Source organism: Aythya ferina (genome assembly GCF_964211825.1).
Source record: "Aythya ferina genome assembly, chromosome: 4".
Lineage (NCBI taxonomy): Eukaryota > Metazoa > Chordata > Aves > Anseriformes > Anatidae > Aythya > Aythya ferina.
The window spans coordinates 34,155,860-34,182,573 of record NC_140300.1 but is presented as its reverse complement, the minus strand read 5'-3'; the positions used below and the strand labels follow the sequence as shown (position 1 = coordinate 34,182,573).

The window sequence follows — 26,714 nt, the reverse complement described above, 5'->3', positions numbered from 1 at the left end:
AATCTCACAGAAACACCCAAATAACAATAAAGGTGGTTAAACCAGCAGGAGAAAGAACACCTACCTTTGATTTACTCTGAAGTGTGGAAGTATTCAGGCTTATATGGCCTCATTCTGCAAGCAAATTGATTCAGTTCCAAGGCACGATGTGTTCAGTGAAACATACTGTGAAAAGTTCAGCTCCGAATTAAAAACCACTCATGTAAATGATAGGTGAGGAGAAGACACTTTTCCAGTGCTCTGTCCTACAGTGCCCTCATCAGTAAATACCAGTGAGTTTGAGGGTGCAAAAGTGCTCACTGGCCTGTGATCTCCTGGCATATAGATTCAAGCCACATGCAGTAGCTGTTCTGCTGCAGTATTTGCCAAGGAGGATTCAAAATGATTACGAAAGGACTATGTTGCTGATGAGATTGGACCAAAACTGTATGCCAAAAGAAATTTTCAGTTATTTTCCAGAATTCTGATAAGAAGGTTTCAAGTTTCTGTTCCTTGATAAGAGCAATCTATCATTAGGAACCAGAAGGGAAATCATCATCCCTTCCTTTAAGTCTTGTATTATCTGCGGCTTGTGATGGGGTAAGATTTTCGGTGGCATCAGAATAGTAAAGCCTTCCAAATAGACTATTTGGGAGCAACCTGGGGATGGACTTCACACATTTGCAATAACCAAGTTTTTTTAAATAAAGAGCATCTTTGTTTTTTGGCTTTTAAATCAAGTTCCACAAACACAATGAGTAGTTTCCTACATTTAAAATTACTTCAGGCATGTAAATAGGCATCAAGAGATTTAGCATCATGTGGAAAAATATGGTACCAAGTGGATAAGAGGATGAAAGGATAAATATTTGCAGAGCTAGTCATGGGGAGTCATGGGCCAGCACTCTCTCTCTTCTATCTAAAACACAATGTGTAAATCTTCCTCTGATGTCAACAGGAGTCCACTTACAGGAAGAGCAGCAAGCTCTTACCTGCCCCTCTCTTTGCCTCAGTTCAGATTCTCACATTGCTGCATGTTCCCAAGCGATCTCAGCACTTCCCAAGGGAGGCAATCCAGTTCTGCTACTCACCTGGAGCATCACTCAGTGCTACTTTTAGGACACAAAATCACAAACAGAATTTTTTTGTTGGCAGTAAAAACTACGATCCTTCATTTCTTCTTTCAGGAACATGCGCTGGAGGAAAGTTTCATTGGATTTCATTTTTAGAAACATCTAAAATGTAATTGTTAGGATAAATGGTTCTCATCCTGAGCTTCAAGTTGAAGCATACACAATTAAGAAAAGAAGGATACAGTAGTTTCAGATGTGACCTTGATTTTCAAGGCAATTTTTCCAGTTTACCATTCTTTTTTTATATCCCTGTCTGATGTACTACTAAACACTCAAACAATGACAGAAAAAAAAAAAAAAAAGATAAAAAAACCAAAACCTGAACATACATCAGATGAACTAAGTAAATTACCTGCTTTTCTACATCTTCTAATCCTTCTCAGTGGTATAAAATTAAATGCTATTTATAGCAACAAGAGGTTAAACTAAAAGTTATAATAATAATATATAATAAGATTTCTTTTTAAGAGCTACAAATTGTGGGCACAGTGGAACTGAAGAGAGAAAAACCATAATCAAGGCCAAGAGATTTCTTCTTAAATTTCATATTGACACTATAATTAAATGTGGTAGAAAACTCTCTTAGACAAGTATATACAAGTATATTCCTTATAAAAGACAGAAATTTCTAAATAATCATATCTCATTTGCAAACAGATATATAATGACTGCAAGAAAGAAAAGTCTTCACAACCATCAACAAACAGACCCAGAAGTAATCTTATACTTGGTAAAGCCTGATTTTTTTTTTTTCTTTTTCACTCTGACAAGTGAAAGCAGGATTAGGCTAAAATTTTGACTTACAGATTCTTTTACTTACCTGCAAAACACCAGGGAAACAGAGATTTACCCACTGAAATGCAAGGCTTAGTCACCTTTTTTGTCTTTATTAAAGTTGTTATTGGTTTTGCTTTACTTTTCCCTCTAGTTTTCATGTCTAGAAAAGAAAAGCTGCTTTTCCACTGTGGGGAAAAATGCTGAAAATAAGTTTGTTTCATTAAGTCTCACATCGAATGCAGGAGTAGGGAGCCCATAGGGATCTGTCGCTGTTTCAACAGGTGATATAACAAGAAATAAGTTGAAAAGATTTTATCTGTCCCTAAACTATTTTGTGGTCATTGGTAACACTTTCTGCAAGGAGATTTTCTTATTCATTAGGAGTCATCGGGATTTCCATTGGCCGACTTGAAATTACCAATCACCACCCGTATTTATTTTGAGAGAAACAAACAACAGACGTCTGCTGTTGATGCCTGGAAGTGGTTTCAGGTTAGCCAAGAGTTGGATGCAATTCACTTTTCTGAAATGCAAAGGAAGCCTCATGATGTACAATTTTTAACGTGCCTGTTCTACAGTGTGTGTAAAAAGGAGTTGCTTAACACCAAAGATAAACGTTTCACCGAAATCAATCAGGATACCTCCGCTTTCTCTTGGAAAGCTCTATGGTCGGCAAGCCTGTTTGGCAGCTTTTCTGGAGATCATAAATCAAAAGATTCAGAATAATTTTCAGCATTTTTGTAGTGAGGCCACTCCCCAGGTCTCTGCCTCGCTGGGATGGTCCCTGGGATTAAACTGAGGTTAAGGGCATGAACAAACGAAGGCAGTCATGACATTCGCTGCTACTCTTTTTAGGGCCAAGAATTCACCAAAACCTCAGAATTTGGTAATTATTTTTTGACACATGGTTGTACACTCAGAAATACTGAATTACACCAGCACTCTTACTACCTCTAAAATGCAGATTATACCATTTGAATTGTAAAACACAAAGTTTACACAATTTCTTTTACACTCAAAAAATCCACATGGGCATTTATTATGATGATTCCACATTTGAGTCAACTTTGGACACTCCATGTACAATACAAAATTCTTTAGTTCTTGACAGCTTTACAAAGGAAATTTGCTATTCACGCTATGAGCAGGCATATGTATTAATTTGCCTTTCAAAGTGCGTGCAGTCCACTTTGCTGCTGATAATCTGCATAAAACTGGATTAAGGAATCGGGAATTCTTGGTGTCACGACTGTCAGTGCATACCGAAAATGCCGTCCCATGATATACTCGGCATTTATGTCTTCCTGAAGAGCTAGCAGGGCTGCTTCTCTACAGACTGCAGTTATCTGCAAAGAAACAAACACAAATTGCACCATATTATTATTATGAAATGTCCAAGTTGAAATAAAGAAGGCAAGCTCAAGAATATCAACACGCTCTGAATGCCAGATACTTACAAGGACAGAATTTCTCCAATACTTTTTTTTTTTTTTTTTTTTAAAGTAAATGAAACTGTAGGTGATTAGCACTTCCCAGAAATGTGATAAAGCTCCAAATTCAAACAAACCACAGTAACTTTACCTTTCATAGCAGAGTACGTTGCAAATTACTTTAACTTGATAATCATATTACCTTGCCTTAAACTCATTGCAACACCTGATAAATTAAAACCCCAACTAGCAGCAATACATTTTTCTGTCCCCAAAGCACAAGAGCAGATATTCCCAGGCTCCGTGGGTACTTTTCCTTTTAAACTTTAAGCTGGGAAAGAAGTAGAAACAATTAATTCAGCAAGGAAGGCTCGAAGGAGAGGGGTGCGTGGAAGGGGAGGAGGGTTAAGGTCTCATACCCTGAAATGTGTTTTTAAGCTCTCCGGACTTCAGACAGCGGAAACAGACTGATGCCAGTGTCATTCTAAAGACACATTACTGTGGTGAAAAGAGCTTGTGGAATGAAAAGAGATATTGTGATTTCCAGTGCAACAGGGAAAACAGTGATTGATATTGACTGCTCCCTTATATCTGTAAATGAAAGAGCCAGCTGAAACACATTTGTCCAGCTATTCAGCATATTTTCTCTGTTTGTTCACTTACTGAAAAGAGTTCCCCTGCTTATGCTGTGCTAATGGTTGCCAAAGCCGTTTAGTAGCTTTTTAGAGGATTTAGCAGCATGTTTAGGAAGCTTTCACAAGAAAACATGCATGGATTTAGATGGCTTTGTCAAGTTACAACAATATTACTTTTAGTTCCGTGCTGCTCTAATGAGCAGTGAAGCTAAACACTCCTGTTATGCATTTTAATGCTTTTCAGGACATTAGAGACAGATAAAGGTGGAAGCAGAGCTGGGACTTAGTGCACCAGCTTCTTACAGAGAGGCAATGCATCCTTCTACACAGTAATGCAGGTGCTTCGGTCCTTCTGTTCAGGTTTTTCAGAAAGTAAATAGTGTGACTATTTCCTACTCACTAACACAAATACAAAGCTACTCGAAGAAGAAGGAAAAAAAAAAAAAAAAAAAAGGAAAAAAATAAAAACCAAAACAAAGCTTGCACACAAAAAAGCAGAGCAGCCCTCCCATCCCAGTTTAAAACCAAACTCTGAAATCTTTCAGAAGGGAGAAGAGTGGGAGAAAAACAGATCCCAAACATCGAGGACTGCAAAGCTGTGCTGGTCCTTGCAGGAGGGGTCCATTTTCCCTCCACAAACACAGCACTAAAGGCACATTTTCCACAATATGAAGAGGACCTTCTGTGGGTTTTCATATGCAATATTGAAAAAGCCCAGAACGCAGCACAGCAGGTTTTGTCCATTATGCCTGCTCGCAGAGACCACCACCTATCTGCAGCATCAAAACGATGGCACAGGGTATTACTGCAGCACAAGATGTTCAGTTGGTGGGCGCTGATACATTTCACTGAAGGAGAAGCTGAAGGAAAGGCTGTCAGATCCAAAAAAGAAGGAACACCAGCCAGTCCTATCTCTTCCCGTTTCATTTGTACAGTGAGACTCTTAGGAGGAATTTGCCCATAAGCCAATACTGCAGAGGATGATTGGATGTTTCCTCTGTGCTCTGCCAAGAGTATCAGCAACCGTGACCATAATTAACCTCCACAGGATTTTTTCTTTTAATTGAATTCTTCAAGTCTGAAACACAAGTTCTGTGATAACTGAAAATTACTAGACATGAGAAAACACCAGAAAAGTGATATTCTTTTCTTTGTTATTCAGGAGTATTTAAGGGAAGAGGAAGAATTTTAAGACATTAATTATCATTCTCTCCTTTCCTGGCTGCACTCAGAATTTTTGTGGACTACATCTTTCATATGTTATTCAGTAATGAAAGGCAGGCAGTATGGCACAATATTGGAAATTTGGGCCCTTGCGTATGATCACAGCAGTCCCATGGCACTGTTTCCATTCCTTTGCTAAACCAAGGAGATGAGGTTTCTTAGGTAAGAGCTTGAACAAAGCAGGTTTAATTATTTTTCTTCATTCAAATATGCAAACTCTGAAAAGAAAAACAAATCCTCACAAGTATTTTCACTAGCTAGTAAAGCTAAATCACCTGTGGGAAGCAAACATAAGTTTGCCGTTGTCTAGCCAAATGGAAATGGGACTGAATTTACCTGGTGAAGTCTGCTGTATCACTGGGCTGAGGCCCATGGTTTTTAATAGACATTTTTTGTCACAGTCACATCAAGACATTTCATCCCAGAACAAGCAAGAGAAGGGTTTTAAACTCTCATTTCTGCCTGGATTAAAACACAATGTAAGTCAGGTCAAGCGAGATAAAGAGGAAAGGTAGCAGAAGGTACTGGCTGGGACTGACCCCCAGCTGTGCAGCAGGATATGTGGCCTTTCCAGGCTTAGCGTCGCTCCAAAACCAAGCGTTCCACCTAGATCACCAGTTTTAAAACCTCACAATAAATTTATCCTCAGTGAATTCATCCAATTACTTTCTTAAACCAGCTCTCCTTTTGGCTTCCACAACATCCTGTAATAAGTGCCACGGTCTAATCATGCCCTGTATGAAAAAGCACTTTTGTTTGTCTTGAAGCGGGTAATTTCAACAAGTACCTCCTAGTTCCTGTCCTCTGAGAACAGTGATTCATCTGCTGTTCCCTGCTCACCTTCCCCATATCATCGATGGTTTTATAGCCTTTTATCTCATCCCCTCTCAGTCAAGTCTTTGCAGGCTGAGGAGCCCTGGGTGATTCAGTCCCTGCAGAGCCCGTCCATGCCTCAGACCAGCTGCCATGGCTCCTCTGGCTCTGCCCTAGCCCTTTGTGGCTAGAAGGAGCCGTGCCACAGGGCTTCTGGGTTGCACTGAGATGATTTTTCCAGAAAAACTGTCCACAACACCTCCACTATTTTTTACCAAGCAACGATGTCTAATTTAGATCTTATACTTGTAAATCCGAAGCCTGGCTGACTTTCTTTTCTCTTCACAGCATGACTAGCATCTGCCTGCCTTTGTAAGTGCACACCGTGAAGCACCATTACTTACCTGCCGGTTTTAAAATAATCCTTCATTATTTTCAAATCCAAATCCAAAGAACCACCATTTTTACCTTTTTAGTATAAAAAGACTTTCGGACCTCAGGGTGCTGTAAAAAATAGAAATGATGTCCTAGTGCTGCTGCAAAGGAAAAATTGCACCTCAAAGCCCTGAAGGCCAAAATAGATATTCTTGACTGCATCTGAATATGGAGTGGCTTTCACCGCTGGCTGTTAGAGCAGTAATGAAGATGTTAAGTGAATGTCAGAAACAACACTGATTAAACAGCAACAGGCCAGGCAGCAGGTAATTAAGCAATAACTACTGAGGTGTGGGGTGTAATTGCAGAGATGAATAGGCAGCCAGGTGTGGCTGAATACTGTTGAATCTCTGAATGCCATAATATACCCTATTTTGACTGTTAATATTATTACCAATGAAAATTTAACAAACACGATTCTCATTTTCAGCACAATGTGAGCAAATTACCAACCCATGCATTAGTCTGCTATCTGGAATCCTCTCTTAGCATGGAAATAATTTGCAATCCATGTTTAAAAAGCAGATCATCAAGGTTTTTTTGGTTAACAACAGGAGTTGAACATAAGGAACAATCTGTCATCTGAGTGAGTGCTTCCAAGATCAGAAACTAAACAGCTAAAGTAGAGTCCTGCTTCAGAGTCAAAAAGGGGTCTGTGTCAAGTTATGCTGGGAGGAAGGGAGAGCTCCAGCACGCCATCCAAACCACACACCCCCATCAGCAACCAGCAAAGCCCCACACAAGCTCACAGCTATGGTCCAAATAACACTGAGTACCAAAAAGAAATGGATTTACACCGAGTTATTCTCTCCTCCCCATTTCACCCCTGGCAACAATAAAATGCCCAGTGCCAGCCACAGCTCCCTGAATAAGCAGCTTTCAGTATAACCCATCTTTCTCCTGCTGCCTGATTCAGCCGGGCTGACTCTCCCCCCTCCTGGCATTAAGCACCAACTGTTTCTAGGGGACTGAAAGTCCTTTTCAGCTTCTTTGTGTTTAAAGTGCTCTAAATAGCTTTAAAGAATCTTAAAAAAAAAAAAAAAAAAAAAAAAAAAAAAAAAAAAAAAAAAAGAGAGAGAGAAAGAAAAAGAAAAAAAAAAAAAAAAGAAATGAGCTTCTGTGTTAAAGCCTTAGGTACTTTCAAGAAAGTGGTTTTGTTCGTGCAGGGTCTGTGGGGAACACCTGTGAATGTCGGCTTTAATTGGGCTGCAGCTGGTGTCGATTGTGTGTGCAGTCACTGGCAGACACTGCCTGGCTGTACATTGTGTTTCATTTTCCTTTTTCCTTCCTTTTTAACTCGCTCCTCCACCCCGCCAGTTAAAGTTGTAAGGGGCTGTGTGTAAGAGGGATTAGGAGCCCGCCAACAGAATAGTACCCTGTGGTTTGTGAATAGCGCGAATTGTGGCGCTTCCTGGCTGCAAGCTACCTGCGAGCCTGCGTGCCGGTGGGGTGCGTGCCGGCGAGGCCGAGCGGGTTAGCTCTCCCCTCTGCTACGGGGAGAGAAAGGGGTCCTGCACGGCCTTTTGACTAGATGTGAATGGCTCCCGGGTCAGGACATCTGTTTCTCACTCGAGCAAATTGCTGCCTGTGTCAGACGTCCTGCTCAACCCAAGCCCAAAGCCGCTGGGAGCAACAGCCTTGTCCCACACCAAACTGGGGACGTCAAGGGGGCTCTTAGGGCCCAGGGATTAGGACCTGACTTAGAAAAGAGATGGCCATGGAAGCCTTTCCAAAGCAAGAGCAGAAAATCAACCAGGCAGAAACTAAAAAGGAGCAGTAGGGGAAGATTGCTGCCCCTACTCTAAAGCTGCCCTAAGTACCTTGGCTCAGCTTGGTGCCAGCAGCTCACAGCCTCTGCCAGGGATGGGCTCCGGGCAGTGCTGGGCATGGATGGCACCTACCCCTGCGTGTGCTTCCACAAGGTGATCGACAGCCCCAGCAGGTCTCTCCGTGGTGGGGAGTGACCCCTGGGACATGGCGTCCCCTCTCTGCCCCTTCCCCTTTGTGCCTGCATTGCCACAGGGCTGTCCCGTCCCTGATCTGGGTCAAATCACCAGACCGTTAGAAAACCAAACCAGAAAAAACAACACCAGTTCACCTCTGTATTACTGAACTTCACCCTGTTTCAGCACCACCCCCCCACTTCCGACAGGCAAGGCAGCCTGCTGCGGGTATCGCAGCGCGACGCTGGCTGGGCAAGGGAGGTGCGCTGCAGATAGTGCTTTTGTACATGGTACTGCTTTTGGAAATAAAAATACTCTTTGGAGACAGCACAATTACCATTTTCTTCTTGAAAACAGCCTTAAATTGAGAGGATCATAAGTCGTGAGAGGTGGACCTTTTGATGCATTTCAAAAAGGCTTCAATTTAGTATTTCTCTCAAGAATCAATTTTCCTGTTGCACATATTAAAAAAAATATGGAAATACATGATAATGTGCCTTTTTTCTCTTCTCTGAGAAGAGAAAGTCTTACAGGCTACTACAAATCTCGTTCTGCCCAGGAGAAAAAGTTTCCAATACTAGGAAATAATCGATTACTCTGCAATAAATTTTCATCTAATCTTTGACCAAGATAGAATTGACCCTATATGTGTACCTCTTCCTTCCACCCACATCTGTGATCTGCAGATGTAAATCAAATGGATTCTATATTTGGCCATCCTGCTAATGGAAAACAATCTCTTCTAAACAGAAGACAATTATAGTGTATTAGCTTTTCATAGAGTCCCTATTCATTCCTCAGACTCACGTGCTGCCCCTATTGCTGGAATTTTGGAGGGAATTTACTGAATATCCCATGTCACTTTACATGGTTTGTAACAGCAATGCTAAAAAAAAAACAAGTGTGCAAAGCACTCACAGGCCATGTAAGTGCCTCAGTGAGATAGATGCTTCTTTGATTTCAAAGCAGCTACGTTTTAAAACATTACTTTTCCTGAAGTTAAAGCATATACATGTAGTCTGGTTCTGTATTCGTGAACACTGCCGTGGAACAGATGAATTCCTATTTGTATTGAAACCATCCTACGCAACAAAATACTATAATTAAACATTTTTTTCTAAAAAGATGGACTTCCTTCTTCCTTGTTTATTAAAGAGAGATTCAATATGAGCTGACATTGGATAATCTACTTTAAAACATGTCTGTAGTAATGAAGAAGCAAGCACCTTTGCAATTCTTAAATAAAGAGGGCAGGTATTATGTGTATCTTGTATCTATGATCCAACAAACTGAGCAAACAATCTCTACTATTCCTGATTTCTTTCATGAGAGGTTGTTAAGGAAATGTAATTGAAAAAAAACATCTCCTTTAATATCTGTAGGCGACCTTAGTTTAGAACAGACAGGCTCGAGTCTTCATTTACTATTTTATCTACAGTTTGCTTATTTATGTAATTTTGCAGATTGATCGATGCATTTGTGACCATGCATGTGTGTGCCCAGAACGTACACAAGGTGCCACACAGGGACACAAAGCGGCCGTGCCACCTGAATACACCTGGCCTGACCAGGACGATGGGTCCTGCTCAGATCTTCCTGTGGTGGCCACAACTCCCCTGGGAGGCTGCAACAGAGACTGTGTCCTCCTCCGGGTTTCAGCCAGGAGGTCCAGGCTTCAGGTTCACCTCATCTACCTGCTGTGGTCCCCTGCTGTCACAGATCCTGGCACGTTGGTGAGGGACTGAGCCAGACAAGTGGTCCTTTGCTCTCGTGGGACGCACTGAATGGCCACAAAACGCTGCATGTAACAGCTCTCGCAGGACCAAAAGCACAGCAGGGGCTGTGCCTGGGCAGCAGACAGTATCACGTGTATCAATAGCTCTTATTATTCTATAAAGCTTAAACACACCCAGAGAAGAGAAGGAAGAGATGAGGTATGTAGCCAAAATTAAGCATATGTATCATAACTATAGCACATGATGACAGCTAGAGAGAATAAACTGGAGCCTTCAGTGGTACATGCTAAGTGTCATCATACATACCTCTACTCATCCTGACATGTTCTGACAGAGCAAAACTTCGAATCCATCTGTAAGCTTTCTTTTTTCTTCTTTCCACTCTCTTAAAAAATATTACTAGATGTGGTATCCTTCCAAGCAATATATAAAACATGTAAATTCCAATTTAACTTTTGTAACTACAAGCCCAAAACGCAGCTAGTTTCCAAAACGTACTATGTCGATATGGATCCCATCACTTTGGCAGAGACATGGCATAGCTACACCTTTCACAAAGGAATTCCGTAACAAAACGAGTTTTTACATGCTGGGACTAAATATTTTTAAACAGCACTCTCTGCCAACTTCAAGTTTCAGCTATATTTGTGCAACTGAAAAAAAAAAAAAAATCACACACATGTTTCTATACAAGATTAAGCTGCATTTCTGGTTAACCTCAGAATTATTTCATTTTTATATAAACATTTAATGAGAAAGTTTAACTTCTTCCCTTCAATGAGGAAAAGGAAGCCAAGCCACTAGAAAAACAGAGACTTTCTATATGTACAAATACATGTGTGTGTGCATGTGTGTTCATTTTAATTAAAAGTAATTAACAGAATACTGTGTTCTCACTCAGAGTACGCTGTTACTACAGGGGACCTGTACATACAGCCAGTGCTATTTTGCTGAATGCCGCTAGCAAGACAGATTGAATTATGCAACTAAAAATTTAAAAACTAAAAGGGTTGGAGGAGACAGACCATTAGCTGTACGTCATAGGTTTCTCTCTAGAAAACAGAAGGAAAAACAACAAAACTGATTTGGCAGCTTCTACTTTATGAAACCTACCACAGTAGGGGCATTAATTAGTTGTTTTGTTTGCTTGCCCTCTTTTCAGATGTTGAGTTACACAGATATGAGTTTGGAAGATAATTTCAACATGTTCCTGATTTCTTGCATTGAAAAATAATTCATGCTTTTGCTTCTCAAGCCAGCAATTCCTTTCTCAGGCTTAACCTGGGAGAGCAGAGAGGCCTTAGATAGGAGCTATGAAAACAAAGCAAATAAATGCATTTCTGCAAAGGGAATCGGGAGCAGTGCCCTCCCTTCCCTAAAAATATTTTTCTCACCAGTAGAACCCAGCCAGTCTAGAACTGTCTTTCAACTCATTTCAGCTCCAGCTGCGTTTCTATTACATTATGCCATCATTAAATGACGGCTACAGCTCTAAACTTCCAAATCCACTGAGCAAAAAGTAAAGGAAAAAAATTAGTTTTTTGGGGGGGGCTTTTAAACTTCCCCTTTCATCCTGTCTTTAGACCTTCCACCGTGGCAAACATTGTCTTTGTCTGGCAGGTTAACAGCAATTGTACTTGTAGTTACCTATGTATGAGATATAGTATACAATAAAGTAAATGCAAACAAACTCATCTAAAAATAATGGCCAGAAACTCTAGGAAATCTTCTGAGTCTTACTGTTTCTAGCAGTTGGATAGAAAGCATAAAAATCATATGATATTGAGAATAAAAGAGAATGTAATACCTTTTTTTTGACTGCAAGATGAATAATGTCCTTAATGGACGCTCCCTTGCTTTTTCATTTATTGGGTCTTAGTTCCTAAAAGGTGCGAGATGTCTCACATGGAGTATCTATTTCCTTGGCAGAGTGCTAGAGGAATTTCAGGCTGTTTCTAAGTTTACCTCTTGGAGCTTCCCATGGTACCCAGCTGCTCACGTTTCCCAAGAAAACGGGAGGACTGCATGCCTGTTTTCTAGGGAGGCAGAATATGACGGGGAGTGCAGTTAGCCCTAGGAAGCAATGCTCTCAGCCAACGCTAGATCCCTCCCTGCAAGGTTATTACTCCTTAAGGAAGAAGCAGAAAGGCTGGTAAAGAACTTTAAGTTTTAAGTCAACTCTTGCTTGTGCAAGAAAAGCGAAGAATTAGCAAGAAAAAACAATGACATAAATAAGTGAAACAAGAATAGCAAGGGAGGAAGGATATTTTGAGTTATTCAGACATAAACCATTTAATACAATTCTGTTGGCAATAACAGTGCATTTGCTAACTACTTCTAATTTCAGTAAAAAAAAAATTGAGCAATTTATCTCAGGTATATCATTGCTGTGTCAACTTAATCACTGAGCATGTGTGGTGAGGGATTCATAACGCCATCCAAAAGCAGGAGCTCTCTCCCAAGTGGCACAGCTTGTCCCCAGTGTGGTGGGCACCTCACACGCTGGGAACAAGCCAAAGGACTGAGTGAGGCAACATGAGGTAAAATGCTCATCTCTAAGAACCTGTAGCTGCCACTTAACGTCCGTTAAAAGGTATGAGTGACCAGATCAAAATGGCATCTGCTTTTGCATTGTTAACATTAAAACATCTCATCTGAGTGCTCTCCTGTGGCTGAAAAAAATGAATCCATGTCACATCTGAAAGTCACTTCAGTATTCTGGGTAACCAGATCTGCTACTCCTAAGATGACAGATCTGACTTAGCAAATTCCTTCATTTCTTCTCCTTCATACTCACTCACAAAACCCTCCTCAGTTTGTGCCACGTTATTACAAAAACCTCCCTGGTCTCTTAGGTTTTTTCCCTCTCCCTCTAAAAGAGAGAGTGTTTTAACTCCTGTCTGAATACAGTGAAAGATGAAGAAGCTCAAAAGAGTGAAAACAGCACATACAGGATGCTAGCACAGAAGCACTGGTTTGCATACTAAACAAAAACCAAAACGCTATTTTCTCTACTCTGAAATTATTCAGCATTCTAAAGCTCAGGATATGCTCTTAGCATTTCTTAATTGATAATAAATGAAATACATTTCATGTTATCTGGAAGACTTTGTAATACTAATGATCTGCTTTGTCTGGTATGAGATAGTCCTAAAGATGTGAGGTGTCAAGGGGAAGTTGGATTTTGTTGATGCCTTTTTCTCATGGGGGATTTTTCCCACACAACTACCTCACCAGCCCAGATTGGTGAAGATGCTTGTTTTAGGCAGAAGCAGAGATACGAAGTGCCTAACCTGCTTGTTTGCAGGCTGCATCAGGAAGTGCTGGCTGCACAGTGCAGCTGTAATGCACAAAGTTGTGCCTGTGCATCTGCGACTTACCAAGTGTGGTAACGACTTACAAAACAAATCTCTCACCCAGCAAGATGTGGTGTGGATGTGGAGTCGCAGCGACCTTCTCCAGCACTGAAGTCATTTTCTCTCCCCACAGACAGGGAAGAGCAGCCGTAGCACCACAGAGCCCTAGGACAGCACAGGACTCTCATTCTCCTTCATTAAATGCTATTCCACTAAACTAAAGCCCACAAGTAACTCATATCATATCCATAATCCCATGTATGCCACAGGTTTCACCTCTTTCGATATTTCACTCAGCTGTGGATCATTCAAAACCCCATGGAAGAAATATTTCGGCATTCATACTCTTTTTTTTTTTTTTTAATGAGGACCTTCCACCCTCAGTGGACACGGTACTCAAACCGCGCTGCCAAATATTATATGATGTCCTTTCCAGAGTTAATTTTTAATTTCCTGACTCTACTGCATGAGAAATTTTCAAATTGCCTTGGCAGTCACTTGGCAGCATGTGCAGACCTAATTGCAGAAGTGAATGCAGTGTCAGCCCAAATGCAAACCTCTGGACCAACTGAAGAATTTCTGCAAAATTAGTTAGTTGGTTAAATTAAGTTCCAGTAAGCATCGCCATCCAAAAACCCAATCGCAAATATAAGGTGAAGGGTACAAACATTTCTTGCCCCAGTCTGCCATGTAGTAAGGGGAAACAGGTGTCTTAAACACATCGCTCAAAAATCTGACGATTTTCCATTTTCATGTTTTAATGCCACATTTCCAAACCCAGAGATGCTGTGCATGGCTATAAATCTTGGCACCCCCTCCATTACAGCAGAATTTCCCCTGGTATTCAGTTTTCTTTGCTTTACCTTAAGTCACCCTAATCATGCTGACATCTACTATCGATGATTATATTAGCTCTAAAAGATCCTTAAACAAATGGAAAGGACTGACTTCCACTCCTAAAGTTCTGCTTCCAATTTTCTAAAGGAAATTAAATAATGTATAAATCAAATGCTGGGCGCAGGCCCAGGCAGCTGAACATCGCTTTGTCCTTTCAAAGTGAAGAGGAAGTGTCTGCTACAGAAGGGACAAGCCAAGAGAAATAAAGCTTAACCTCAGCTCCATGTGAAAGTGATTTGGGATAATCGAGGGAATCTGCAAAGAGGTTAAAACTGGGACCACATACTAACAGGAGAACTTTACATGGTGATCAAAAATCCATCAGGAGCTGACCTTCACCTGGGGGAGCCGTGCGGCCCCGGCAGCTTGTTACGCTGGAGTGGAGCGTGAAGGGCAGGAGGAAGAGGAGATGAGCAGGAAGGGGAAATCTATTTATAGCCAGTGTTTGTCATGTCATGGTAATCTTATCATTTTTTTCAGGTTGCAGGATTCATAAATAAGTACTGCCTGACAACTTTACAGCAAGTCAGCTATGCAGTAAATGTGCATGCTGCTTTCCAGCTCTTCTTTCACTAAATACGTACTACTAGGGCTATTAAGGCAGCCACCAAGGGACTTCTTAATTTATGTACTAGTGATGGACTGCTGATCCTTCTCTTTAACACAGTATATATCTAGCAGGGGGAAAAACAGTAAAAATGTGCCAGATATTTTCCTGGTATTATTTGCTAAGCAAGAGATTGCTATAATTGCCACAAGGCATTTCATAAAACTATTGGGAACAGATGTATTTCGTAATATGATTTCTCTATTAAAAGAAGATCCTGATCAAGTTTACATGGTTTCAGCAAGAGTTTACGCTGACATTTTTGTACATAGAAGAGTGGTTTTGAAATCCGAGATCAGCCCTGGACTTCATAATTAGGGTCAGCATAACCCTATTCACATAACCCTGACTCTGATGGAGGGAAAAAGATGTGACATTCAGCTGTTAATGCTACAACTACATACGTTCTTGGCTGTTTACAAAATCTTCCTCTCCCTACCTTCAAAGGCTAAAGAATATTTAAATGTCATGCAAATGGCCCTTAAAAATAGTCTAATACCTACACTTTCCTGAGAAACCAGCAAAATTATTTTCAGTGCTGTCATTTAGCAGTTGTTTGGTCTGTCACAACAGTAATTGGGCAGCTGGCAAAACAGGGATAGCCACATAACAGTTACATATACATATGAATTCAACAAACATCCTGCTTAGCTGTTACAAACATGTCAGGAAATGCTTCACAGCTTAAAAAAGTAAATCCTCACACAAAACCACTTTTTTTTTTTTCCCCCTATTTAAAAAGTAGTGTCTGTAAACACACGTATTTTGTAGATTTAAAGTACATAATGAGTACTACGGCATTTTAAATCTCAGAACACAAACTCATCTGAACATCAAGCACACTTGATTCAGAAGAACCAAGAGGTTTACTGGGTTCAAAGACATACATGTATAATTTACAAACAAGTATCCATATATTTTTTGATCACTGTAAAAGATTAGGCCAGGCTTCAGGAGCACTATTTTAGCAGAGAGGCAATTCAATCAACTGCCATTAGCTGGGAGATTCGCCCACCCATCTTCCACACCACCTCTCTCTCAACAGAGCCTGTACTAATGAAGAGTTAGTCCGTGCCAAGGCTGTGTTTGAAAGAGCAAAGCAAGCAAAGGAACTGGGGCTTTAGTGGGACCACAGGGCTTTATACAAACACTGCTAGAATAAACGCCTCTGTAAAGACCTCCAAGTTTCTCATCACTTCGTCTCTGCAGGTTACCAAATATCAATAACAAGAAGGAAAAAAAAAAACACACAACACAACTTTAAGAAGGATGGGAAGAATAGGAAGTTTTCACAGAATGTGGTTGTTTGCCATCCTTGAATTTAAACAAAACCAGACGCACAATATGTTACTCACACATGAGAAGAGGAGAGCCAGCAAGGGAAAGAGAGACTTCTCTCTCTCATCCTCTCTCCTTGTTTCAAGAAGCATCCCTTAAAGCATACAAGCATATGCTTTGGGCTCCACTGACGTCAGTAAACACGACTGAAGTAAAGCACATGCTTAAATACATTCCAAAACACTTATCTGCTCTTTTTTGGAAGCTAAGTGGAAGCTATAAATCAGTGACAGAACATATTCAATCTACAAGCAAGACACTTTTCATCTTTAAGGTGATGGTACTTACTGGTTCTGCAAAATCTTATACTCATTAGTATCCATTATTAGAACAAGAGACAGTTTCTAACACAAGACTCATTCAATTAATAAATTTAAGAATGCTAAGACATTTGCACCAGTAACAGTAACAAATCATGATTAACACCAATGTGTCACATTTCTTTGGTGCTTCACATCTTAAACACAGCATTAACTTTAAATAGTTAAAGTAGTTACAGCTAGATTACTGCATGCAAAGCACCTACTGGCAGTAGTTGCATCCTGGGTTCCCAATCTCTGATGTGGTGTGCAAAGATCTTCTACAAATTACTGTCCTTCGTTTTCCTGGTCACCCAAATCGTCTGTTCCCAGGGCGCAAACCATTTGCATTTCACATCTACACATGCTAAATTTGCATTTCACATCTATGCATGCTACACTCAAGAGGCCTGGGGCTTGCATGAGAGCTGCAATGCATGCAGGGCACAGGCAATGATAAGTGCCACCTAATCACAACACACTCTTCCATTCATTAAAATGGAGTTAACCAGTGAGGATTTCCACCTATTATTTAAATACCGATGTCTACAGTAAAAGTAAAATATGAAGACATGTGAAGGTCTAGTAGAAGGCTACCCTTTGCCACTGAGGCCAGCTGGACGATTTTGCTGTGCTGTGCTAATCATCTTTATATAGGTACTTACTCTTTAAAAATCAACTGTCTGCCTACTGGAGATAACAAGGCTCACCATGACCTGCAGTGACTTTGAGGTTGTTACTGTCTGCATGACCTTTCATTATTTAAGCACAGGACATTGCCTCTCATGTCTCTTCTTGTGTGCTGAAGAGCAAAGGCAGCCTGAACCAAAACTGAAAAAAGTGTTAATGCATACTTGAGACAGGCACAAAGCAGTGCAGCTCTCACGAGAAATACAATTTGCTGCAAGTGTGAGGTTGCAGCCTACAACATAGTTTGCTGCGTGTGCATGTATTTGACAATAACGTGTGACTCACTGAAGTAGAGATCTCCCAGACATGGCTTTGTACCAGCAGCCTCAACTATGTTGAGGCCTATGTTAAAGCATCAACTTCGCAGCAGCAGCAGCAAACTACATTATACACTTGTACCAAAGTGTATTTCTAGTGGCATGGGAAGTTAACGTTCTCCTGTATATTGCTTTGTGAGCCATTAGTACCTAGATCCTCTGAAAGTGTATTAATGAGCTGGAAGACATAATGATCTAATCAGAAGAGATCAGCAGTAATTTATCCTGCAGATGATTTACATGCAGCAGCCATGTGTGTTTGTTTATGATCTCCACATCTGGCAAGGAGCTTTTGACATGATGGAAAGCTGTGGTAGAAAAATGCACTCTGTTCCTCACACCGACTAATTAATGCTCTACTTAATCTCAAGAAAGGCACTTTCAAAATAAACACTAATTTTCAGCAGACTGTAAAAATAGGCAACAACCAAATCACATAGTATAAGGCCTAAAAGCTATTGTAGCAACCTTACAAGCACCAAAGGAGGTGATTTGTAACTCCCACAGTACCATTCTGAGCGGGTGTGCACTCAGGTACCCCTCTGACACTGCAAACATTACTGTTTATTTTATTTTATTTTCTAAAAGAGAAGCTTAAGCATACATTTTCCTCTTGCAGAAGTTTTCCTTTTATACTGTTTCAGAAGCAACGGAGCAGAGACGATGAAAGCCTACCTCATAATCTGTAGGAATCTCAAAAACTAGTAAGTGATGGCAGAGCTAAAACAGTCCCCGTCACTCACACATTGGGCATTAAACGATGGTTGGCATCTGGAAAGTAACACTGCAGGTTGTCACCCTCCGCATTTTACTGACAAGTGATCACATAAGCAGGAAATCCCGTTTTCCACAGAGAAATGGAGGGGAAGAGCAGCCGGTGCCCAGGCGGCCCCACCAAAGGCAGCGCGGGGATGCAGTGCCCGGGCGGCCCTCATGTCGCGGGGCTAGGCCTCGCTGTCCTCAGCTCCCACCGAAGCCATTCCACTGCTTTGAGTCACTTCGGCAAGGCCTTGTCTGCACAGGATGTTATTCTGGAACTGCGACCGCATTTAAATTCACACCCTATCTCATTCCAGGATAACTTCCTCACGTTGACATGCCCTTAGAAGTACAAGAAAGAGCATTCGTCTGTGGCTGCATTTAGCCCTAGGCTGAAGTCTCACGAGGTAACAGAGAATAGAGATCTGGCTTTATCTTATAAACGGTGCTAATATATATATCACCACCCTTTGGAACGACACCAACTTTTTCTCTCTAATCTCCCAATCATTTCCCACAGAAAGCATGTACTTTCTCCAGCCCAGGGAAGAAGGCAAGGACGTTAGGAAAATCAGAGGGATTGCAGGGCATGGAAAGCCTGTGTGAGCTGCCTCCAAGAGCAGATTTCCCAGCCCATGACACCAAAGCTACAAAATGGCCTCATTTGGTGACTGAGAAACTACTGGGGTGGTGAAGAAAAAAACAGTGTAGGCTACAGGTACTGAGAAACAATGCTGCAGAGCCTCAGGACTGGTCCCCGGCTGGAATTAAAGGTAAGCCAGATAACTTAGTTAATTAAAGGTATGCCAGATAACTTAGTGGAGGGGGGAGAGGGGGAAAGTAGAGATTGAAGCTTTTCATGTGTATTAAAGTGACAATGGCAAAACATGGTTTCTTCCACCAAACACAGTACCAACTCCTACAGCTGGTGTACTACATTTGTAACTCAGCAGTTCTCAAGTGCTCTTGAACTATATTAGAAAATGCATTTTTGCTTTCCTCACAGGTCAGACCACTAACCATATCCCACAGAGCTCATCTGCCCTCTTCCTGTCTCCCCAGGACAAGTCAGCAAAGAGGCTCAGGTTTCCTGACAGAGGCAGTGAGGACCAAAGCACCTCTCCGACAGGACATCACAGCAGGCGGATATACCCTGGGGGGTACAACCGGGCAAGGTCGATAGTGACAGGAACAGGGAGGTGTCAAACTGAGCCAGCAATAATTCCCTAAATGCTTTGGTTTCAGGAGATGACAATGAAGGCTGAAGTCTGCAGAGAAGTAGAGAAGTGCCAGCCCCTGCTGCAGCACTAAGTACCTGTGAGCAAATGGCATAGAGACTGCTGGTTTTCTCTGCACCTCCCCATCAATCCTTTTCTGATAAAGATTTTAATTAGTTTTTTTATTTTTTTTTGTGGGTTCCTATGTCTGTGAAGCATGTTTGTTCCCCTTAGATTAATTCCTTCTTTTCTTTTCTTCTCAGAGAAACAAGTTACAACTTCCAACCATGTCAGGCTGCAGCTCCAGTGCTGCAGACTCCTCACTCACCCACTGCGTCTCTTTCCTCAATTCCTCTCTATCTGATTTACTGTTTACTTGTGGAACATATGGGAAACATGCAGGGAAAGCATGCATCCGGGTTCATGTTCAGAATAAATACTTTTTATGACTATTCCCATGACCTGCAGCAATAGACTAGATTAGTCACCCACAACTATGTATAATCATACAATCATTTAAATACGTTTTCAAAACAGAGTACGTTTTAAGATACAGATCAACTAAATATTCCTCTATAGAGTCTCTAACACCTATTTCCTACAACTTTACTATTTCCACCTGAGAAAGCGTTATCTTCCAAGAGTTGAGTTCTCCCTCAAAAGTACTGTGCAGAAATAGAAATAAACGTGAAAGTATTTGTGCTACTCAGTTGTCTCCATGTTCTTAATGAAAGAACAATGAAGAAGTGCAGTACATAAAGACTGAAAATTGATGCTCATACTGAAGTTGAAGTGCCATTTATCAACATCTGCAAAAGTAACATTTTTTTTTTATCTTCCCATTTCAGAAAATGAAACCCCCTCTCATTTCAGGTTCATCCAAAAGCAGAATTGCAAAGATTTTCTGCTGAACAGAAAACAGAATATTTCCCTAGCAGAATATGTCATTTAATCCAAAAGCAAATAAACAACAGTTCAAATTCAACCTCACCCAATATGCTTAGCAGCAGAATTGAAAGGAAATCTTGAAAAAGTAATTTTGAATTGAAATACTTAAAACCTTTTTAAGCCAAAACATTCTGAAATCTTCTCCTAAGGTAAAAATAAATAAATAAATAAATAATAAAATAAATCAATGACAAAAAACCTACAATCTTAAGTGCTTTTTTTTTTTTTTTTTTTTTTTTTTCCCCCTATGTAAGTAATGAGAGAGCAATGGCCTATACTACTTCGGTTAATTCAGGATTTTATTTTTTTTTTTAAATTATCATCATCATCCACCTTTGGGTTGAAGAAAAATCTGGTGTATCTCTTTTGGTTTGGGAAACAGTCCTGATAATCTTTTAAGTGTTGCTGCACATGCAGCTGTCAGCAGTGAAGAGTGCCTGTTACTCTCCCCACGCCATCCACCACACAGAAGCCAGAAGCTCATCTGCTACAGGAGAGCTGGAGAACATCTCATCTGCCAGACTGCTTGATTGCATTGTGCTATAAGGCTTAACCAAAACATATGACCATATTCCTTTTCTCACAATCATGCACAAAAGATGAAAAAATAGAGAGATTTCATAAAGGAACTCTGCTTTTTGAGCTCTTTTTTTTTGTATGAATTTGAGGGCGGGTGTTATTTCTACAGGCAAATTTTGGAATACTGTAGTAAACCTTTAAAAAGGAAAGGATTTTGTTTTCCTTCTTTTTAAGAAATGCTTTCCCCATATGTTTCTGAGATGATGTGCGAGGCACTATAAAGTCTTTCTGTCTCACCACAACAGGGCTGTTCAGCAAAACACTTCAGCAAATGCTCAGCTGTAAGCACACTTAGGAGCCCATTTACTCCCAGTCAGTGCAAAGGTTTCTGAACCAGAAGGGACTTGCCCTCACTTCTTAAGCCAAGCACATGGGTAACAGCTTTCCTGAACTGAGGCCTCTCAGTAAGTTAGTTGTCAGGCACACATGGACGCGTGGTACTGACCACGCTGCCGAAAAAGTCAAGTTGTTCTTGGAAGAAGACTGGTCGATCTCTGCTGGCCGGCTCCTTCGCCAGCTCCATCTGAACTGAGAAAATGTGGTATCTGGAAAATTATTTGAAACAATTTCCCTTCAACAGGTTTGCTTGTTGTTCTGTTTGTTAGGGGGACAGAAGGCTGAAATGAGAAGAGTCATTACTTGGTGAAAAGCAAAAAAACATTTCCATATATGATTACTTACATTGATATGTATCATTTTACATAGTACATCTACATATGGAATCGATCATTACTGAGGAAATGTTTTTTTAATGAGGAAGACTGAACAATACTTAAGAGAGAAAATGTTCAAACCCATGCTAATTTGCAGCAGAAGTAACAAAATATTTTAATAAAAAACAGTAAAAAGTCTGGCCTTCATACCCATTACCAGCCCTATCATCCTATGTTTACACCTTGAGAACAGGATTCAGCTCGTGTGGCTTTTCCAAGCTTTGCAAACTTCCTCAGCCTAAATTTAAACTCCACCTCTGTCAAAGAGTTTTAAGAGTAAGAACAGTTTTTCAGCTCTGCAGAAGAATAGAGATAGCTCGTCAGACTTCTTTTTTTTCATGAAAGTATTTTTTATTACCCCTGTTTTTTCACAAAGCCTGTGCCTGCCCTCCATCCCTAGTCCCAATCTCATAAAGAAAAAAAAAAATAAAAATAATAAAAGGATTTAGGAAATACAATCACTTCTGTATAAATGTAGCTAATTATATTCTCAATTGCTGAAACACTGTTTCCTCTCCCTGCATGCTGGGATTAATTAAGCTTTCCTTAAATGCTGTATATGAATTAAGAAGAAGCAAACAACAAAAAACCCTCACTATTTTCAAATGAAAAAAATCTGGTGCTAAAAAGTCCTGGCAGGCTAAGCATTAGTACAATAAAACTGATGGCTTTTCAATGGTAAAAATAAAGTGACTAAAAGCTCCATTGTAAAAAGGGGAGACTTTCGAGAAAACCCCTTCATGGCAGGAGGGAGATACTTTCTTTCAGGAATCATATCAGAAACAAGGATGAATTATTACTATCAAATATAAGCCTCAAAATAGAATCCCTCTGTTATCGTAGTGCAAATATTAATGCGTATTTGCTATTCCTGCCAAATGTTATCAGCGTTGTTCCGACTTGCAGGGAACAACCTGTTCTGTGCGGATCCTGACTGGACTAGGACTGGACTAGGTTTATCATTTTAACACCAACAACGTCGTTTTGTTCACCTTGAGAAACCACAGCACGAGCGACGCTCACCAGGGAATATGGCAAGGATCTGCGCTGGCTCGGCAGAAAAAGCCTCGGGAGCCCCAGCACCGCGAGATGAGCAGAGGGGCTCCTCTAGTCCCCAGTGCTGTCACTGGCCCTGGCATCTACCTTAACTTGCTCTCTTTACTTACCTTCGTACAGACAGCAGTGTTAAGCACTTTTTTATAGGCTCAACTGCTGCATTACTCTTCCACCCCCTCCTCATTTATTTATTTATTCCTGTTCATTCTGAATTTCCAGCCATTTTCTTTGCTATGAATGTTTCTTTATATTGATTACAATTTCCTGGAAGATGCATGCTTGGTTCTGATAATCCCTCAGCTTCTCCCATATTATCCATGTTACTCTTAATTTTTTTTTTTTTATTCCTTATTTTCTGTCTCTTCGTTTTTGTTTTGCTTTAATCCACGTGAATTTCTTCACTACCTTCTGCTTTATTAAAACAGACTCCTTGTTTAAAGCATGGTATGTCTGCCTTCTGCCCTCCCCCCCCCTTAAACTATTTTATTTTATTTTTTAATTTACCAACTTTCAAAGCTTCCTTGCTGTATCGTCCAAGTCTCTCTTTCAATGACATGGTGTCAAAATGGCAGTGAAACCAGCACCAGCCCAAGCTACGCTGGTTTTGATGGGGAACTTACTGGGAACATCCCACAGGACCAGGTACTGAAACAGATGTGTGTCCTGCCAAAGACACAATTTACAATAACGCAATTTACAACGGTATTGTGAACATAACTCCTGATTTTGAGTCTTCACATTGCAAAAACAGTCCAACTTAGTAAATGAGAAGAAATAAGGCAAACGGACTAGAAAATTATCCTCAGTTCTTTTAGGTGATGATACCTCATAACACAAAGGGCTCAAAACCACAACTCTGAACTAAAATACCTCATGTATAAGAAGAGGACTGGATCATCATCTTTGTCATTGCAGCCCTCTGTTTAGGCTTCTCTTGAGTAAAACTGGCTGGCAATCTCTCCGAAAGCCTCTCTACAGGGAAGACCAGCCCCAGCACCTGGCTGTATGTGGAACTAGGCATCACGACACAAGTGGTTCTCCTGTTACGTCGGTGGCCCACAGATGCTGCCACATACAATGCTGAATGCCTTCCGAGCCTTGTGTAACAACAGATTTCAGTGATAAATCTGAACACCAGCACTGTTTCAGGCTTTGAAATACAGTTTACCTCTTACTGAATATGATGTGTCAAATGAATTATGAAATTCACAAGAAAGAAGAAATCTTTTATACAATCCAACCATCTCCCTGCAAGTCCAGGGCTGTTTCAAATGAAATGCAGGATTGGCAGAAGAGAGATTTATTGCCACAGTTTCTTAATTCTATATTTCATACTTTAGCAAGCCTTCCTATTGTGCTCCACATGGTGCTTTTAACAAGTTAAAAGCTATCAGTTTAACAAAAGTTTAGTCAAAAGTTATCTAAAAAGTAAAACGCAGTTGTCATCATGACACACAGTGCTGAACACTACTGCTTATATCTTGTGATGCTTTTCTTTTTTAATATATATTTAAAAAAAAAAAAAAGGATTCAAGGCAGGCTGCAGGCTTGGCACTTCCTGTGAAGGTCGGCACTCACCAGGGTGCACCTACACCGAAGCCGTAACTGAAACACTCCCAGCTGTGGCATTGGCATGGCATGCACCTGGCAGCTCACCTGAATTGCCACTGCCAGCCTGAGCTGGTGGCTTATTCCCCACCTGCACATCCTTGGAGGTGATTCTTGCACATGAAACTGGTTTTGAAAGAAGGTCTTGGATGGCAGGAATCCCACAGAGTTTGCTGCTTCAGAAGGATGTGAAAAGAGCAGCAGGCTTGTTGTTAATAGTAAAGCTGTCCTCAAGCACGCCTAACAGTAGCATCAAGTTGCTCAATTCCAAAATGCTGGTTAAAAGAAGAGTTATTCACCTGGCCACTATGTCTCACAAACACATATAGTCACGGCTCATATCAGAAATCTGCAAAAAGCAGTCCTGAAAGACCTGGAACTTGTGGTGCATTTACAACGACTTCGCTTGGGACTAAATGAAACGGGGAACATGTCAACTCTTTGATCCAATTAAAATGTGAGGAGTTTTCTTGATCATGGAGACATCATTTTGCTGAATCACAGCCTAATGGTACTGAGTGTGTTGGGTAGTTCATGATCAGCCAGACAAATGACGATGGGCAAATAAATGGCAGCAATGGAATATGCCTTCAAGAATGGAACTTACCTGGATACAACCTCTGTTATTCCTGCTGTCTAGGTAATAATATACATTAAATTGGAAGACATTTTAATCTTTAGGAATTAAATAAATAATCCTTGGATTTAGCAAGCTTAAACATGAACTTGATTTTCAGTGCATTAAATAATTCCATTGGTTACAGGGGAATTTTTATGCACATGGAGATCTCAAGAAATGCTGTAGGGTAACAACCTCAACTTTGACTAGGCCAGAAATGAGCTGGTATTAAAAGTCTGGCTTTGGCTGAAGGGATGAAGGCGATGAAATTCAGCTGAAATGCAGATTTCAACCCCCCTCAAAACTTTGAAACTGGGTCAGACCAATTTCCAATTAGCAGTTAGCAATTATGCAGGAAATCTCTTCCCCAGTGCAACACATGTATAAAGAAAGGCAGGTTCACAAGACAGTATGTGAGTTTCTTGGTGGAGCTGTGGCATCCCTTTGCACTTCTGAGACAAAGAAAACAAGAGCAGCAACATGCTTTCCAAAATGGAACAGTATGGCTTCAAATAGCTAACTAGAGATCTTTTTAGTTCACGTTTATGATTCATTCCTTCTTCTCCAGATTTCATGTACAAACCAGACATCTTGGAACAGAAACCTGATGAGTTATTTATGAAATCTGTTGCACATACAGAATTGGAGGAAGCTGACTGTTGCAGTACATATCCAGTCAGCTGGAACACATATAACGAAAACACTTTGGGGTTCAAAATAGCTACAAAATGTGGTACATCTCCAGGACTATCTGGCTGGATGCTTCATTTGCAGTTTTTGTTCCTCCGCCTTTAATAGCAAATTCATTGCATGAGCTAAGGGATGTTCACTTAAGAGGAAGAGCCAGTAGACTCAGCTTCAGCACTGCACAGACAGACCTGTGCATAACTAAGTGCTAAGACATTTACAGTACAATATACAATGTCAAACATATTGTCATCCAAACGTGAATTTCTGAAAAATCCTAAATCTTAGTGAAAGAATTAAACATGTGGTAGAAGCCCCAACTATACCTTCATAAGTAAGGAAGGAGACACAAATATATAAACAAATTTCTAAAGGGCAACACAAGGAGGACACAAAATCCAAATGAACACTGTTATTCCATGAGCAGCTCAAATGAATGCAATGATAATGCCCTTATAAAAATAGGGCCAATTAATCTTTAAAAAGCCTCTAACAAACATTGAAATCTTTTTCCATAATGTAAGAGCGACTTTTTGGCTGTTATAGATCATCCTGAGTAAACCGGTTGAATTGCAAATGCAGAACATCATCTCAGGATAATGAAAAGAAAAACATTTTGCTCAGCACTGACGTTTATCGATCCAAAATAGACATTTTTGCCATTGTTTGAAGTAAGGGAAGTAATTAAAGTACGCAGACGCATTCTGATACCACCATGCTATTTCCTGTCCGTGTCAGTAACAAAACGCCTCTCCCACCGCCATGCACACTGTTCATTAACTCTCTGCAATAAACACCGTACTTCCATATCACACATCTGAAAGTGTTCCTAAACTGTCAAGTTGGGCAAGAGCATTGCTCTATGCAAAAACAGCCAAGTCCAGTCAGGAAGCAGATTAATTTGAAACCCTTAATTAAT

General features: G+C 40.6%; 1 protein-coding gene and 1 long non-coding RNA gene across 2 annotated transcripts in view; one reads left to right on the top strand and one right to left on the bottom strand.

Annotated features, from left to right (window-relative positions):
• Nucleotides 1–2,892: 2,892 nt before the first annotated feature.
• AFG2A (AFG2 AAA ATPase homolog A) overlaps nucleotides 2,893–26,714 on the bottom strand; it is a 189,830-nt gene continuing 166,008 nt past the window's right edge. Inside the window, exon 16 of the mRNA XM_084518088.1 lies at nucleotides 2,893–3,235. Coding sequence (XP_084374214.1) covers nucleotides 3,059–3,235 — 177 coding nt within the window. The 3' untranslated portion in view covers nucleotides 2,893–3,058. The remainder of the gene's footprint in view (nucleotides 3,236–26,714) is intronic.
• Nucleotides 18,659–20,290, top strand: LOC311436033. The gene is made up of 2 exons (XR_014692563.1): nucleotides 18,659–19,141; nucleotides 19,431–20,290. It is a non-coding gene; the product is annotated as an uncharacterized lncRNA (long non-coding RNA).